Genomic DNA, 15,291 nt, shown 5'->3' with positions numbered 1-15,291 from the left:
AATCCCCAGTCTGGCACAGTGGGTAAAAGGATGCGGCATTGCTCCAGCAGCAGCTTGGATTCAGTCCTTGGCTTGGAAACTTCCACAGGCCACAGGTGTGGTCATAAAAAGAACATCTAGGAGTTCCCGTCGTGGCGCAGTGGTTAACGAATCCGACTAGGAACCATGAGGTTGCGGGTTCGATCCCTGCCCTTGCTCAGTGGGTTAACGATCCGGCGTTGCCGTGAGCTGTGGTGTAGGTTGCAGACGCGGCTCGGATCCCGCGTTGCTGTGGCTCTGGCGTAGGCCGGTGGCAACAGCTCCGATTGGACCCCTAGCCTGGGAACCTCCATATGCTGCGGGAGCGGCCCAAGAAATAGCAACAACAACAACAACAACTAAAGAAAAAAAAAAAAAAGAACATCTAGTTCATCCCCCTTTACATATATGAGAACATTCAAACCTAAAGAACATGCTTAAGGTTCAACAAGAGGTCAGTGACAAAAGTCCAAACTAAAACACAAGTTTCACTATCATAATACTCTCTAAAGGAAGTTAGTTGCATTGCCCAAGTGTGTCCATTTATCTCTCAGCACAGCATCTGAACTCTGTCCTTCTAAAATGAATATCGACCTGAAAAGTAACAGAATACCTGAGAATAAGTTGCCAATCCATGTTTTGGGTGATGGGGAAACAAACAATCCAACTGAAAACTGTTAAAACTGAGCTCATAACAACAATGCCTAAAACCTTTCCCACATTTCTAAATCTGTCTCCATTTTCTGAACTTCCCAAGTTCATTTCCTGAACTACCTTAATGTAAGTGTGTTGATTAGCTGGGTGCTATTCTTAACACTTATGCCATCCAGACATACTGTTTGAGTGTGTGAACTCAGAGCTTCTGTGGTACATTCAGGAGCAAGGGGTACACCCTTGCAGGAGGAGGACTTCACAAGGAGGCTATCCAAGCTTTAAGTGTACAGCTGAGACCATTCTGCCCTGGGTTATAGCTTTGCTTTGTTTTCTATGGTCACAGACCCTACCCAAGGAGCTCACATTCTTTGACATGAGTTGACCTCCTTTTCAGATATAGCAACGAAAAGTGGATGTCCCGTAGTATCATTTTCTACTTCCAAGAGACCAGAAATACCATTCTTTGGCTGCAGATGTTTAGATCTTGAATGCTGTTTCAGAGATAATAGAACCAGAGATTCCAAGGTCATTTTTCCTTTTCCAAATTTTATCACAGAAGTTTTCAAACAAACAGACAAGTTGAAAAAATAGCGTGACCAACACCCAGATACTTTCCAGGAAATTCAACAAGAACTAACATTTTGCATACTACTTTCTATTTAATATGTTTTAACACCTAAAAATTTCACTAAGAAAACTACAAACGACTCAGATCCTCCAAATGACCTCCCCTCCAGGTCCCTCATCCCTACTGATCTCTGTGCATCTCAGGGGGAGGGACATTAAGTTCTTTGCTTTTACCTTGAATCTGCATGGCATTCAGCCCAGAGGCCTTGTTCTACACAATCTCTTGGTCACTGCCTTGATATTTTTTAGCCTATCCTGTCCCAGGGTTCTCTGTCTAAGTCTTCAGGATTACCTTTCAATTTGCTTTATTCTGACTGATGAATCTTCCCATTACCAACTTCTCTCTTTTTTTTTTTTTCCTTTCTTTTTTTTGGTCTTTTTTTTTTTTTTTTTGCCTTTTCTAGGGCTACTCCCGAAGCACATGGAGGCAACGCTGGATCCCCAACCCACTGAGCAAGGCCAAGGATTGAACCCACAACCTCATGGTTCCTAGTTGGATTTGTTAACCACTAAGCCATGACGGGAACTCCCCCAACTTCTTTATAACAGTCTTCTTGGTGCCCTAGGATTCCACACAGCACAAATCATCCTTTAGTAAACTGGGACTGGTGTGAACCTCAGAACCTAAAGATGCACTTTCCAAAGAAGACTCGAGTCTGATCTTCTCTAGGAAAAAAGTCTGTATCTAAAGATCTAATGGAAGCTGTTTCCATCTCACTTTTCTTTACATTTATTTTTTCTTCCTTGAAGACTCTCGAAAGACTTCTGCTATTCTTTATTTCCATTTTCCAGGACCTAAGGATCAGGGCAGAATGGGACTGAAGCAGGACAGAATGGGAATGCAATATATTTGCATTCAAGTTACTATGCTTTCCTATGTAGTAGCCATGTAACCTTGTATATAGTTCCTTAGTTTCTTCATGTAAGATGGGAAAAAAATATATAAATATAAAAGTATAAATAAAGTTAATATTAAATAATATAAACAATGTTCTGGCACAGTGACAAGTACAGGCTAAGTCCGTCAATGAGTACTAACTACTAACATTAATGTTATTACTACTGTTGGAGTTACTATCATGGCGTAGCAGAAATGAATCAGACTAGGAACCATGAGGTTGCGGGTTCGATCCCTGGCCTCGCTCAGTGGGTTAAGGATCCGACGTTGCTGTGAGCTGTCAGGTAAATTGCAGACACGGCTTGGATCTGGTGGTGTTGTGGCTCTGGCATAGGCCGGCAGCAACAGCTTCAATTAGACCCCTAGACTGGGAACCTCCATAAAAGGACAAAAGACAACATATATATATATAATTACTACTCTAAATGGCATTTCAATGCAGTAACTATAGAACATGGACACAGGATAAATTTCTTTCTAGACTGTCAGCAACAGAAAATGACTCAGGTTGGCGGGGGTGGGGGGTGAGTAGGAGGAGGGACTAAGCAGATATGAATCAATCCAGTAGTGGCAATTTTAATTGAATTCATTTTACTTATTTTTTGCAAATCAACCTTCTGCTGTTTATCATGGATATCTGGCCAGCATTAAATTTCAGCCATGAAATAAATTGTTCTATTTATCAGTAAGTACTAGAACAGGATATTTACAAAGTTCCTAGAAAATCCCTTATCAGTGTCCAATTCAGAGTTAACTACCCAACTGGCAGAACAATCACAATTCATGAACCTTCTTCATCCAGAAGTGTTAATATTATGCAAGTTAGATATGTTCAGGAACCTGCATATTTTGTCAACAGCCCTGCTGCAAGTGGGGCTGAGAGAACAATGATTTATAGCAATGGCATCCAGTCAGTCTTAATGATAATAATGAACAGCCACCACACTTTCGGTCTGATTACTGGCTTAATGATATAAAGAAGACATATTTATAATCTGTATCAGACCTCTCTTTTCTCTCATTTTCAAAGACATTCTTATTTTTTATTTTTCCCATCCATTCAACTTTGCATACGTGCATTCGTAATTCATGAACAATCTTTACCGAGTTTATTTACAGTGTAGGTGCTTTGTCAGTACTAAGTATAACATAGAGAACATAACTGGTTCTTTGCTCTAAATGTGGTTATCACCAGGAAAAAAGAAAAGCAAAAGATAGTTTCTACATGACAGCTATGAATATTTGTTGGGCAAAATGCATCCAAATCTGCCACTTCAAGTCCTCCCCTGCTCATTTCCTGCTGAATAACCTATCGTTTCTATGCTTGTCTGCCTTCCTCAGGATTCGGACTTACCCTTGGCCTTAACTTTTAAAATGTGTAAACTACAACCTCTCTGGATCCATTAAGGTCTTTGTGATAACATATGTTTCTTAGTGGATTCCCAGCAATCAGTTTAGCACAACCTATCTGCTACGATAATTCTTTCCATAAGTACTTTCAAATGTCACCACTTCAGGCGAGTCTTTGCAGACACTGGCAGTCAAATTATTTTCTCTTTCTGCTATTTCTCTATTTCCTAAGGCTGGCATGGAACAGGGCCTGTATCCAGTCCATCTCTTTACCTCCACTGGCTGACAAAAAGTACAAACATGCATTCTGTGTGCCTCACTCTTGCCCTCCCTTGATAACCAAAGCCATGTTGTCTACAAACATGATAAAAAAAAAAAAAAAAGATGCTGCCTTATAATGATCTAAGACAATGCTCTGGTCAGGAAAGCTGAACACAGCAGATAAATGAGAATGAGATACAGCAAATAAGAAACATGGGGAGTGAAAGGTATTCCAGTGTAATGGTTAAGAGCTTTGGCTCTGAACTTGGAAAAGGAGTCAGATCCCATCTTCACCACTTGCTTTCTCTGCCATCTGAGAAAAGTTAGAGCAACTTCACAATCTTCACTGGAAATAAAGATCCTAACAGCTTTCACTTATGAGGCTGTAAGGATTAACTGCAATAATGCATGGAGTATGCTCACTCAATCTCTGACCCCCAGCAAGTGTTCAATAGATGAATAATACTATTGTTTTATCATCATTATTATGATAAAGTCACCACATGTTTAGGTAAAACAAAGTCTAGATTAGAGGCAACTGAACATTTCAGAATAGAGTTTCTTCTCCAATAATGCAAAGGGAGTCTTCACATTGTGCTATCTTTTTTCTCCATTTTTTTTTTTTCAGGGAACCATCTATTGCTTCTTATAAAAAATAAACTTTAAAAGAAGAAACTGTCATCTTTTACAATTCATCCTCACCCAAAGAGCAGAGCATCCCAATTCTCTTCTGATATACACATACCTTGAATAGTATAACTTCATTATTAGTACACATGAGAGGATGGCTTTATTTATTTGCAAGTCTGACTGCTCCTTGAAGGGTGAGAGAGCACAAAAAGGCTTCCTGTCTTCAGAGGTCCAGACCCAGTTCCTAAAGCTCAGGAACAATGTATGCAACTGAGCATCTGCCACACTCAAACAAGTATTTCACATTCACAATTTTTTGCACTTTCAAGAAACCCTGTGTCTAAGCTATTTTGATATTGTTTATCCCTACTCCTTAAAGAAAGGAGCTTTAGGATCAGCAGTTGATACTGGAAGATAATTCAGAAAAAACGTAGGCTTAGCTGGGGATAAGTCCCTTTGTAAACATGCTACCTAAGCTCTCAGATGTCAACTGAATAGGAGGTTTAACTGCTTATCAGCAGAATTAAAGGAGGACTAAGGAAAATAGCACAATATTTCCCTTTGATAAAAAGTAGTAACTATTCTGTTCAGGAAAAGTTCAATTTTGAAATGGTCACTACAGACCTGAGGCCGTACAGGACCGTCCCATCTGGATGCAGGCGGATCATGCGGTTCTTGACGGTCACTCCGTGCACAAAAGACTTCTTATCATTCAGGAAGTAGGTGTCGGGCACCCAGAGCTGGTCTGCCACCCTATTGTCCAGAGTCAAGTTTAAAGGTATTACATTATAGGACAGCCTCTTATCTCTCCACGCTTGCTGAAAGTACATTGTCAATGTATAATCCTGTGAAATTGACAAGAAAAGAAGGGGGGAAAAAAAAAGGTTGTTATTTTGTACCAAAATGGACATGGGAGAGAGACAAATACATCCACATTGACATGAAAACACCAAACACTGCCAATATACACGATTTGCGTATATGCAGATATTAATTTACTAAACCCATTCTTTCTGAGCACACTATATGTGTCAGGCATCATAGTAAGTACAGACATAAAGAGAGCATATCCTTGTGAAATTTGTTAGATATTACTCAGCAAGAAGGCTGTTAAGGACTAATTACTCAGTAATTAGTCTTCTTCAAAGTGGGGAACACAGGACTGTTTTAGGTGAGACAAAAATATAATGATAAGAAGTGGCTAATTTATCACAGTAGTATATTTGTAAGAATTAATAAATGAGAATCCAAATCTGTCTAATCAAGGAGAGCTTCCTAGGGGAGGTTACCCTTACATGGAGACTTACGCACACCTATCTAAACAATCTTAGCTCGGTTAATATATCATGAGAATTTTAATCCTAGGATTTCTGGATCAGCAGCCTAGGCTCTTTCTTTTTAAGAAGCAGTAGATTGTCATAAAGTGAGCACTGGTCTTGGAGTCTCAGGCTCTAGCACTGTCCGACTATTTCTAGGATATAAATATATGTAACTTCTTTTTTCTTCAGTTCCATTCACTGAGTGGAGCTTTTTAATACATATCTGATCTAACCAGAAGATGACTATGACAATTAAATGTATAACTCAAGTATAATCTGTAAACTACAAAAAGCTGTATTATGAATAAAGCGTTTACATATATATGTGACATGTTCATACAGTAGAGGACTATGGGTACAATGTAATTGCTCTCTCACCCTCATTTGAATGACTAAAGGACCAAATATTCACTTGAAAAGGATAATTACCATTCTCTTTTAAAATCAGTTCACAACGCCCTACTTGAGGGCTTTAAAAAAAGAAAAACAAACAAACAAAAAAACGATAAACTAAAATCATGTATTAATTATCTCTGAAAACTGAGACCTAGCAAGGTCTTAGGGAACAAATAGTGCATGAATGAATGAGTGCCCAGTAAGGTATGCCTATGGGATATCTGCATATACCTGCATAATTTTGTGGATAAAAATGTGGATCCACATAATTTTGTGGAGACATGCTTTAGTCTCTGTGAAGTCTCTGAGTTTTTCCAACCCTTGCTAAAATTTACACAAGTTAAATTGGATATGCAATTTTTAAAAAATGACTTGCAAGATATTACCTGCTAAAAACATTATACAGTTTCACAGGAAAATTATAATCCTCCTTTAAAAATTTTAAATACTCTCATCAATTTCATAAATACACACATTTTTGCTGACTTTTGAATGAGAAGTATAGAAGCAAACTTCTAACAAAAGAATATTCGTGTCTTAAAGGTATATCATATAATTTTATATGAAATTTACTTGAGTGGATTACTTTAGTCAGTGCTCTGGACTGCTCTGCCACACTCTGCTTTAGTACAAAACTAGTCTGAGGATCTCTAACATGACATTTTGATTTATAATAAAAGTAAACTTGAAAACTTATGAGTTACGTTAACTAGAAAACAGCAAATGGAAGATAGATTTTTTTACAGGTCTCTAAGTTACAAATAGCCTAAAAAAAGAGGCCGTAAAGAAAATAGTCAATTTATATTGTTCTTGAGAGAATACTCTTAGTGATTTCCAATTCTTGGAGCTAAAATGGAAGATTTGATGTTTATCTTTATTAGAAGATAAGCCTACTTAAGCCGACTTAATAAGCTCTCCTTAAATTTAAGGGAGATAGTACAGTTGGGAAGGTGTGGGGGTTTATCAGTCAGCTGAGATGTGTTTAGACACAGGAAACTGTTTTTTCTTTTGGGCTAAATAAATGGTAATACCGTGAGATCCTGTGTCATATGCTAACTGCTGTTATTTGTCAGCAAAGCAGTGCCTGCTAAGAAATGCTCCCAGACAGACTCTGGTGATTCTGCTGTCACATCAATTTTAATTTCTTTTATTTTTGAATGACACATCATGGCACTGTCAAGGAAGACATATCTGAATTGAAATAAATGTTATTGGACATCAAAGGAAAGAGTGGTTATGTGTTCTACCCTCTCTGCTAGGCCCTCATGCCCACAAGAAAAATCCCCTGAACTTTTATGTAGAAAACATACCCTTTACATCCATCCACAACACTATCTTCAGGAAGCTGGCTTATTTAAACTGAAAATAAACAAGCGAACCACTTCTGGGTGCTCTACATCATGGTATCACAATGCAAGAAGGACCTAGGTAAATCACAACTAAAACCAGTTGACTGTTTCAATGCTGGACAAGATGGAGTAAGCCTACCACAGGGTCTCTCTCACTAATTACAACTAACCGTTCTGGAAAGAATATAAAAGCCCCTACCTAAGGACTCTGTAAACTAAAAACTAGTGGGCAGATGAAGCAGAAGATCAAAATATGAACAAAACCGTTAAAATAGTGACTTTCTTATTTATTTTATTTTTTCTCTGTCATTTATCTTCTTAAAGTAATAAAGAGTCAAAGCATAAGTCAATGGAAAGATATACTTCGTTCCTGGATTTGAAAAGTATTATTAAGATATCAATTCTCCTAAATTCAATTCCAATCAGTATTCAAGCAGGATTTTTATTATTTTACTATTATTATTATTTATTTTTTGTATTTTCTCCTTTTAGGGCCTCACCCGTGGCATATGCAGGTTCCAAGGCTAGGGGTCTAATAGGAGCTGTTGCTCCTATTAGATCCAAGCTGTATCTGCGACCTACAACGACAGCTCACAGCAACGCCAGATCCTTAACCTACTGAGCGAGGCCAGGGATCGAACCCACAACTCATGGTTCCTAGCTGGATTCGTTTCCGCTGTGCCACGACAGGAACTCCTGAGCAGGATTTTTATAGATATGAACAAACTGATTCTAAAGTTTATCGTAAAACATTATCTTACCTTGCTCTTTTCATTTGTTTCTTCTTATAATTTAGAGTTTAAAACAAACAAACAAAAAGTAGTACAGAGGGTTTCCATATACTTCTCTCACACAGATCCCTCTAAGATTAACACGTTGCATAACCATAGAACAATATCAAACCAGGACATTAAAATGAATATAAAACTATTTATTAAACTATAGACCTTATTAGAATATAATCCACTTACTCACTAATGTCCTTTGTCTCTCATGGGATCCAATCCAAGAACCTACCTTGCACTTAGTTCTTCTGTTCCCTACTCTCCTTCAAGCTCTGAGAGTTCCTCAATCCTTCCATGTCTTTAATGACACTAGCGCTTTTGAAGAGTACTGGTCAGTTATCTTCTTGAGTATCTCTGAGTTTGAGTCTGTCTGATGTGTGTTCATGATTAGATTGAGTTTATATAGTTTGGGCAATAATATCACCAAAGAAACACTGTATCCATCATATAAGGGGAACATGATGTTAATAATATGTCTTATCACTGGTTATGACATTAACTAGTTGGTTAAGGTTCTATCTGCCAGATATCTCGTCTGTGACATTAATATTTTTCTTTGTAATTAATAGATATCCTGGTGTAGGTACTTTAGGAGTATGAGAGCAATGAGGTTATTAGGCTGATTTCTATAATCACTGTGGTTCTAGATTTTGCATGGTTTCCAAATTTCTCTCTTCATTTACCTCATCCTGAATCAACATCTTTAGTCAGCTGACAATGCTTAACTACTAATAAGACAAACCAAAAGAAGTAAATACCAACATAAGCCAAGGTGTTTATTAAGTAATATCTTCTTGAGGCTCCTTCTGTCTACTTACTTCTTTCACAGACTAATGGCATTGTTCTGGCCACAGGAGGTACCAGACTCTCACTGTGGAGGGTGCAGCATCTTATCCTGGTCTCAAGCCTGCCTGTTGCACTTGGATGACCCTTATTTTCACCCGGACTTGATTGTCGCTCAAATACAAAGCTTTTGCATTCTCCATACCTTCATTTATGTCTGTGGTTTTCCACATGCTTTTTCTCCTCTGGAAACCTCACCATTTCTAATCTTTGGAAGTTTCCCTTTCTCTTTTCAAAGCATGTTTATGCAGGTGGAGAAATTTTAAATATAATTATGTCATTTTCTGTATCTTTGTGCTTTTTTCCTGTTTCTCTGTTCGAGGAGAAGATGGTGGTACTGGGGGTCAGTTTCAGGTGGTGTCCACCAAGGACTCCTGGTACCTTTTTAGTAATCAGATTTTAAGGTTTATTTCTGTCACTGATATTAGGTAGGTTGTTTAATTTGCTTTATGTATTGTAACCACATCCCCTAAGCTTTGAAACTGCTGCTACTGTGCTAAAACCTTGAGCTTTGGTGATTAATCTTGATTCTTGGTCTTCTGGGTAACAAGTTTGTCTCCAAAATTAGGTATTTTCAGAGAAATACCTTTTTTCCCTGCTCAGAATTTGTAATTTTGATAGAAAATAAATTTGTTAGTTTCATCTTAATTACTCCTCATTGGAATAACAACTGTGTCTAATATACTGTGTCTAATACTACATGTATTTTTTCCCTTAAATTATGTTAGATCAAAATTGAGGTTTTGAGCTGAGAATCTGTGCTTCTGGCTTTTGTAGGCCAGAGCTAGCTTTTTACATTTTTTTTTCCAATGGCTGTACTCACAGCATAGGGAAGTTCCCAGGGCAGGGACTGAATCCGAGACACGGTTGTAACCTACACTGCAGCTGCAGCAATCCCAGATCCTTTAATGCACTGTGCCAGGCCAGAGATTGAACCTGCCCTTCTACAGCAACATGGGCCATTGCAGTCGGATTCTTAACTCACCGCACCATAGTGGGAACTCCAGAGCTAACTATTTAAGGAAATAAAATCTGTGATATGGCAACTGCGAGTGCAAGTTTAATTTAAGTATAAATTAAATTACATTTATGTGAATAAAACTCCATGATATTTTGTTCAAATAGCAAATTTAAGGCTCTTACTATCATTTTGGGCAGAGTCTTTTAATTTGGAGCATGTTTAGAAACAATTTTCATTTTTGTTCTGCTTTTCCACTTTTAAAAAAGGGAACACAGGAGGACTGAATTCCAAGGTAGGATGACAAATCATTTCCCAAATTAAAAATTTCTGTTTTTACCCCTCATGGGAGAAAAGACATTACATCTGATGTAGAAATTATCACCAACATTAATACCATAGTAAGACACAGTCGGCACATTCACAGTAAGAACATTCTCAACATCATAAGCTGTCACCTCCTTGAGAGCAAAGATTGTTCGTTGTTCCTGTGTATATAGCCAATATTGTGCATACTTTCTGGTAAAGGATAGAAACTGCCATAATGTGCTAAAGGGTACAAATTTCCTCGTGAACACTTGAAATATGTATAGAGGGTTCTCATCTGTGTACACCCCTTGCTCTGATATTTACATTCCTGGAGATATTTGTAGAAAATGATTATGCAGCATACTTTGGCAGCTTTATCACCTAATATTACCACAAATCTCTTCACATCTCTCTGTTTCCAATACTAATAACTGAATTCAAGACACCATTGTATGTCAGTATTTATAATGCCATTGTTACCATCTCCTTGTTTCTGACCCTCTCCCTCACAGGGTAGTGGAACCGTGAAGCAGATCACATGTCTACCTTGGTTAATTATCCAAAGGCTTTTCATTGCACTTAGAGTAAAATAAAACTCAAACCTATTACTTGGACCTTTACGGTCCTATATGACCTGGAGTCTGCAAATCCCTCTGATCTCTTCCCTCACCTCAACTCACCAAGACCATCCACACCAGCCTTCTCTCTTTTACAACTATTCTAAGTTCCTTGAGCCTTGCAAACTTGTTCCCAAAGAATGACCAACTGGAAAAGTTATGTTGCCTAGTATGGTTGGTACTCCCTGGATCTTAGAATTCAACTAAAAGGTCAAATCTAGTCAGTAAGACCTTCCTTGACCATCTTACTCTCACCCCCAGCAGACCTTATCACACCTTCAATATTTATTATTTTTATAGTACCTCTCACTTTTTTCAATTAATCATATTCATTTATTGGTTAACTTTTTTATTTTTCATTTTTCCCAGTGAGAAGCTAAGTTCCATAAACATATGAAGCCTTCCTAAACTTGTTCATTGCCATAGCCCTATGCCTAGGTGAGACCTCATCACACAGCAGCAATGAAAAACTACATATTGAAAGATGTGAAAGAATAAATGAAAGACAATGCAGACATTTATTTCTCCAAAATATGGATTGTATCACTGTACTAGCAAAAAAAAAATTTATCAAGACCTAAATGTTCATCAGTATGAAATGGAATAAAAAAAACACAGTACTGATGTATAACAGAGTATATGCAGGAATTCAAATAACATTGTAAAAATATTTATTGACATGAATAGATGTTCTTGACATACCCTCAATATATGACTATATATTATTATTTTTAAAAGAATACTGCAAAACAAAAGAACAATGTGATTCTTTTTTTAAACATATATATATATATATATATATATATATATAGGGGAAATGTGTCCAAAGAAAATATAAATGTTCCCTTGCAGAAATAAAAATAAAGAGCATATAAATATTAACCATGATAACTCTGCGTCGCAAGATGACAAGTGACTTTCAATTCTTTTTGTTTTTGTTTTGGTCTATGTATTTTTTTTATAAATATAAAGTATTTCTGCAACAAAAAAGTATAAAACAAATTCCTTGTTGATTTAAATTAAAAAAATAGAATTCAGATATACAAATGTCTTTACTCATTACATATGTTAGAACTTAGCATAAAGAAAAAGCAAACATGTTCATAGTCACTTATAAATGAGAAGCCCTCAGCCTTTCAGGTTGTTATTAACAAAGCATATGTCTCCATTGCATTGATCAAATAATAATACCTGGAATCACACAAGAAATAACAACTTTAAGTGGTCAATCATTTTTCCTCTTCAGAGTTCACATTTAAGCCATCATTGAGAAGTAAAAAACCCATCCCTATTTTTCCTCAACACCAAAAATAGAGATCCCAGAATCTTTCTCTAGCACTAACTTCAGTCTTCTTCATTCTGTTAGGAAATTTCATTTCTTTTCTAATGTAACGCCTTCACACCTGTTTCTTGTTTAATACTCAGAGGAGATAAACACACACACACAGATACAGACACACACACACACACACACACACACACACACCTGTTCACTCTAGGTTTAGTTTTAAAAGCATTCTCTATAACGTACTGGAAGTTCAAGTCAATAGATACTTCTCCAAACATATTTAAAGAGACTGCATTACTTGTATAGTTCAAACTCCTTGCAAGGCTTTTCCCAGCCTGTTGTAGTCACATCACTTCTGCATCTTTTTCCTCATCCAAAGCAAATGAATTAAGATAGAGTGAAGCATCCCTGTTTAAGAGTCTCGTATGTTCTAGGATCCTGTCACTCCATTTTCCTTCAACTAATCATCTTCCTGAAACTTTTGCTTGAACTAATTGAACTTTTCTGCATACCCTCTGACAAATTTTTACTTTTCCATTCTGCTTATTATTTTTCCACATGCCCCGCTTTCACTGCTTACTACAATGCTGCTCATCCTCCCAGCATTCAGGAGGACCTCTACCACTTACCCCATCACAGGCTATGTTCATCCTCTGAGTCCTTTAATGTGGACCCAGGCATTGTGCAGTTCAACTGCTTATAATTTTATTTAGAGAAGGCAGGGAATCCCCCAACTAAACTGAACTCTCTGAGGTCAAAAACCATGTGATCATTTCTTTACAAAATGATGTCTTGTTTTTAACATAATTGATCTTTTATGAATATTTGTTCATTGGTACACTAAAGTTTGTTCATACTTCTCAACTCGTTCCTGTTTGAGTTTCAAATTTTGCATCTTTAAACCTCTTGATTAGGAGTTCCCATGTGGATCAGTAGGTTAAGGATCCAAAATTGCCCCTGCAGTGGCTCAGGTCGCTGCTGTGGACGGGTTCAATCTTGGGCCTGGGAGCTCCCACATGCCACAGGTGTGGCCAAGACAAAAACAAAAACCAAACAAACAAAACACCTCTCTACTAATCATTATTCTTGAATCCCCTTAAAGATTTCTCTCCGCCCACTGGCACGTAAGGGTGAGTTTTCACCCAATCCTTTTTCTACATGCTTCAAACACCCTCAGAGCCACTGGTATTCTTTCAGTTTTTCATAGCTTGTATGATTCTACTAGTAAAGTCCCCAGGGCTGGGGGTGAGGATTTCTGAAGGATATGATGTATCTATCCAAAGCAAAAAACAAACAAACAAACAAACAAAAAACACAAAAAAATCTTGGGAAGAAGTGAATGTAAAACCAAGCTCTTTAAAATGTTCCACATCTGAATGCACAAACTGCTGATCTAATCATAGGTCATGGCAATATTTCCACATATGCAACCTCCTAAACTAGAATGCAATGGAGTAAACCTCAGTTCCTCCTCAATAGAAGCCATCTCACCAGATGTTCAATTGTAACATTTTGGACAAAGCACATGGTAGCACCTCTGACTAATGGCTAGAGACATATTAAGAACATCAGAGTTGCACCTAAGAACACTCATAAGGGAAATCAAAATTCAGAAGTGACCGATTATTTTCTCGTATGCAAAACTAAAACGTACATGGTCAATGCATAAGCTGTCCCACTATTTTTGTTTAGTTTTATTTTATTTTATTATATTTTATTACAGATTTACCTCCTCAGTGATAATGGGACTTAATCTAAGGATGTCTACAAAAATCAAGCAAGGATAACTGTTTTTATCTGTCCTCTATTTTAATATATAATACCCTCAGCCTAAGATACTCAAAATAAAAAATATGCTTTGTATGTATGATTTGTTCCCTCTTGTTTGGTGCTTTTTAATTATCTCTTTAGAGCATTTTGCACTCTAATTAGTCTGTCCCTTACATATATACCTTACATATACTTAACACTGGCCCTAGGCTAACCCTTTTTGCATTCATTATATCATTAATCATCACTATGGCCCTAGAAGTTATGTGTTAGATTTACAAGGTATTAGCGGCTGTGAGATCTTGGGCATGCTACTTAACCTCCCTGAGATGTCCTGCTCTATAAAACAAAAGAAGTATCAGTCCATGGTAGTAAATAAGTTCACCCAAGGAAAGTGATTAGTACAATGTCTGGCTCAGATTAAGTGTTCCACAAACATTTACTGTTATGATGATTATTATTCTCATTATTGCATTTTCCTAGTGACACATCTGAAATACAGAGAGGTCAGTGATTTTTTTACTGTCAATAATCTTCTATGTCTTGATTCGTCCAGGAGACTCTCTGATGCTAGAGCCCATGTTCTTAGTAGTATACTGAGCTGCCTCTGGAACAGTCACTGCCAGTTTTGATTTTGACTCATCGTTTCCCAACGTATCTTGTACTCTTTTATCCACCTCCAAAAAGTGAGGGGGGGACTATATCTCTATCTATCTGTCTATCTATCTACATAGCCATATACATAGCAACAAAAAACTAGAACAATTTTGTGCACACATAAAATAAATTATTTCTTGGCGTAGGGTAAGGGTGAATGTTGATTCTGAGAATTCTCTGGGATTTGAATACTGAAGTTGTGCATACATGCACATGTACATAGTCCTGAATACACATACAGAGACCTGATTTTATACAGAAAGTGATTGCATCAGCTCATTCTGATCTTGCAGAATGACGAAAACATCTCTGTTTTTTGCAGGGTGTATACCTTACCACCGAGAAGCCCAAAGTAACCAAAGGGACCGTAGGGTAGCATCTGTAGCAACATATTTATTCAGAAGTAATTTTATTGGAAAAATATTTCCAGTAAACTAAAACATGTGAGCATTTCATAACCATTTTCAGAAGTATTTTCAGTAGAATGGAGGCAGTGATTATTTAACTCTTAGATTGTGTCACAAGAAAATGACGTATTTTTGTGAGTTGAAAAATGTTTGAA

At 37.2% G+C, this 15,291-nt stretch overlaps 1 protein-coding gene across 5 annotated transcripts in view; it reads right to left on the bottom strand.

Annotated features, from left to right (window-relative positions):
- Positions 1–15,291, bottom strand: part of GABRB2 (gamma-aminobutyric acid type A receptor beta2 subunit) — a 255,980-nt gene that overhangs the window by 169,219 nt on the left and 71,470 nt on the right. For all 5 annotated transcript variants that reach the window (XM_003483855.4, XM_013984878.2, XM_013984877.2 and 2 more), the window contains one exon: positions 5,063–5,283. In XM_003483855.4, the coding sequence (XP_003483903.1) occupies positions 5,063–5,283 (221 nt within the window). The remainder of the gene's footprint in view (positions 1–5,062; positions 5,284–15,291) is intronic.

This window comes from Sus scrofa, chromosome 16, assembly GCF_000003025.6.
Source record: "Sus scrofa isolate TJ Tabasco breed Duroc chromosome 16, Sscrofa11.1, whole genome shotgun sequence".
Taxonomy (NCBI): Eukaryota; Metazoa; Chordata; class Mammalia; order Artiodactyla; family Suidae; genus Sus; species Sus scrofa.
This window is presented reverse-complemented; position numbering and strand designations above follow the sequence as displayed.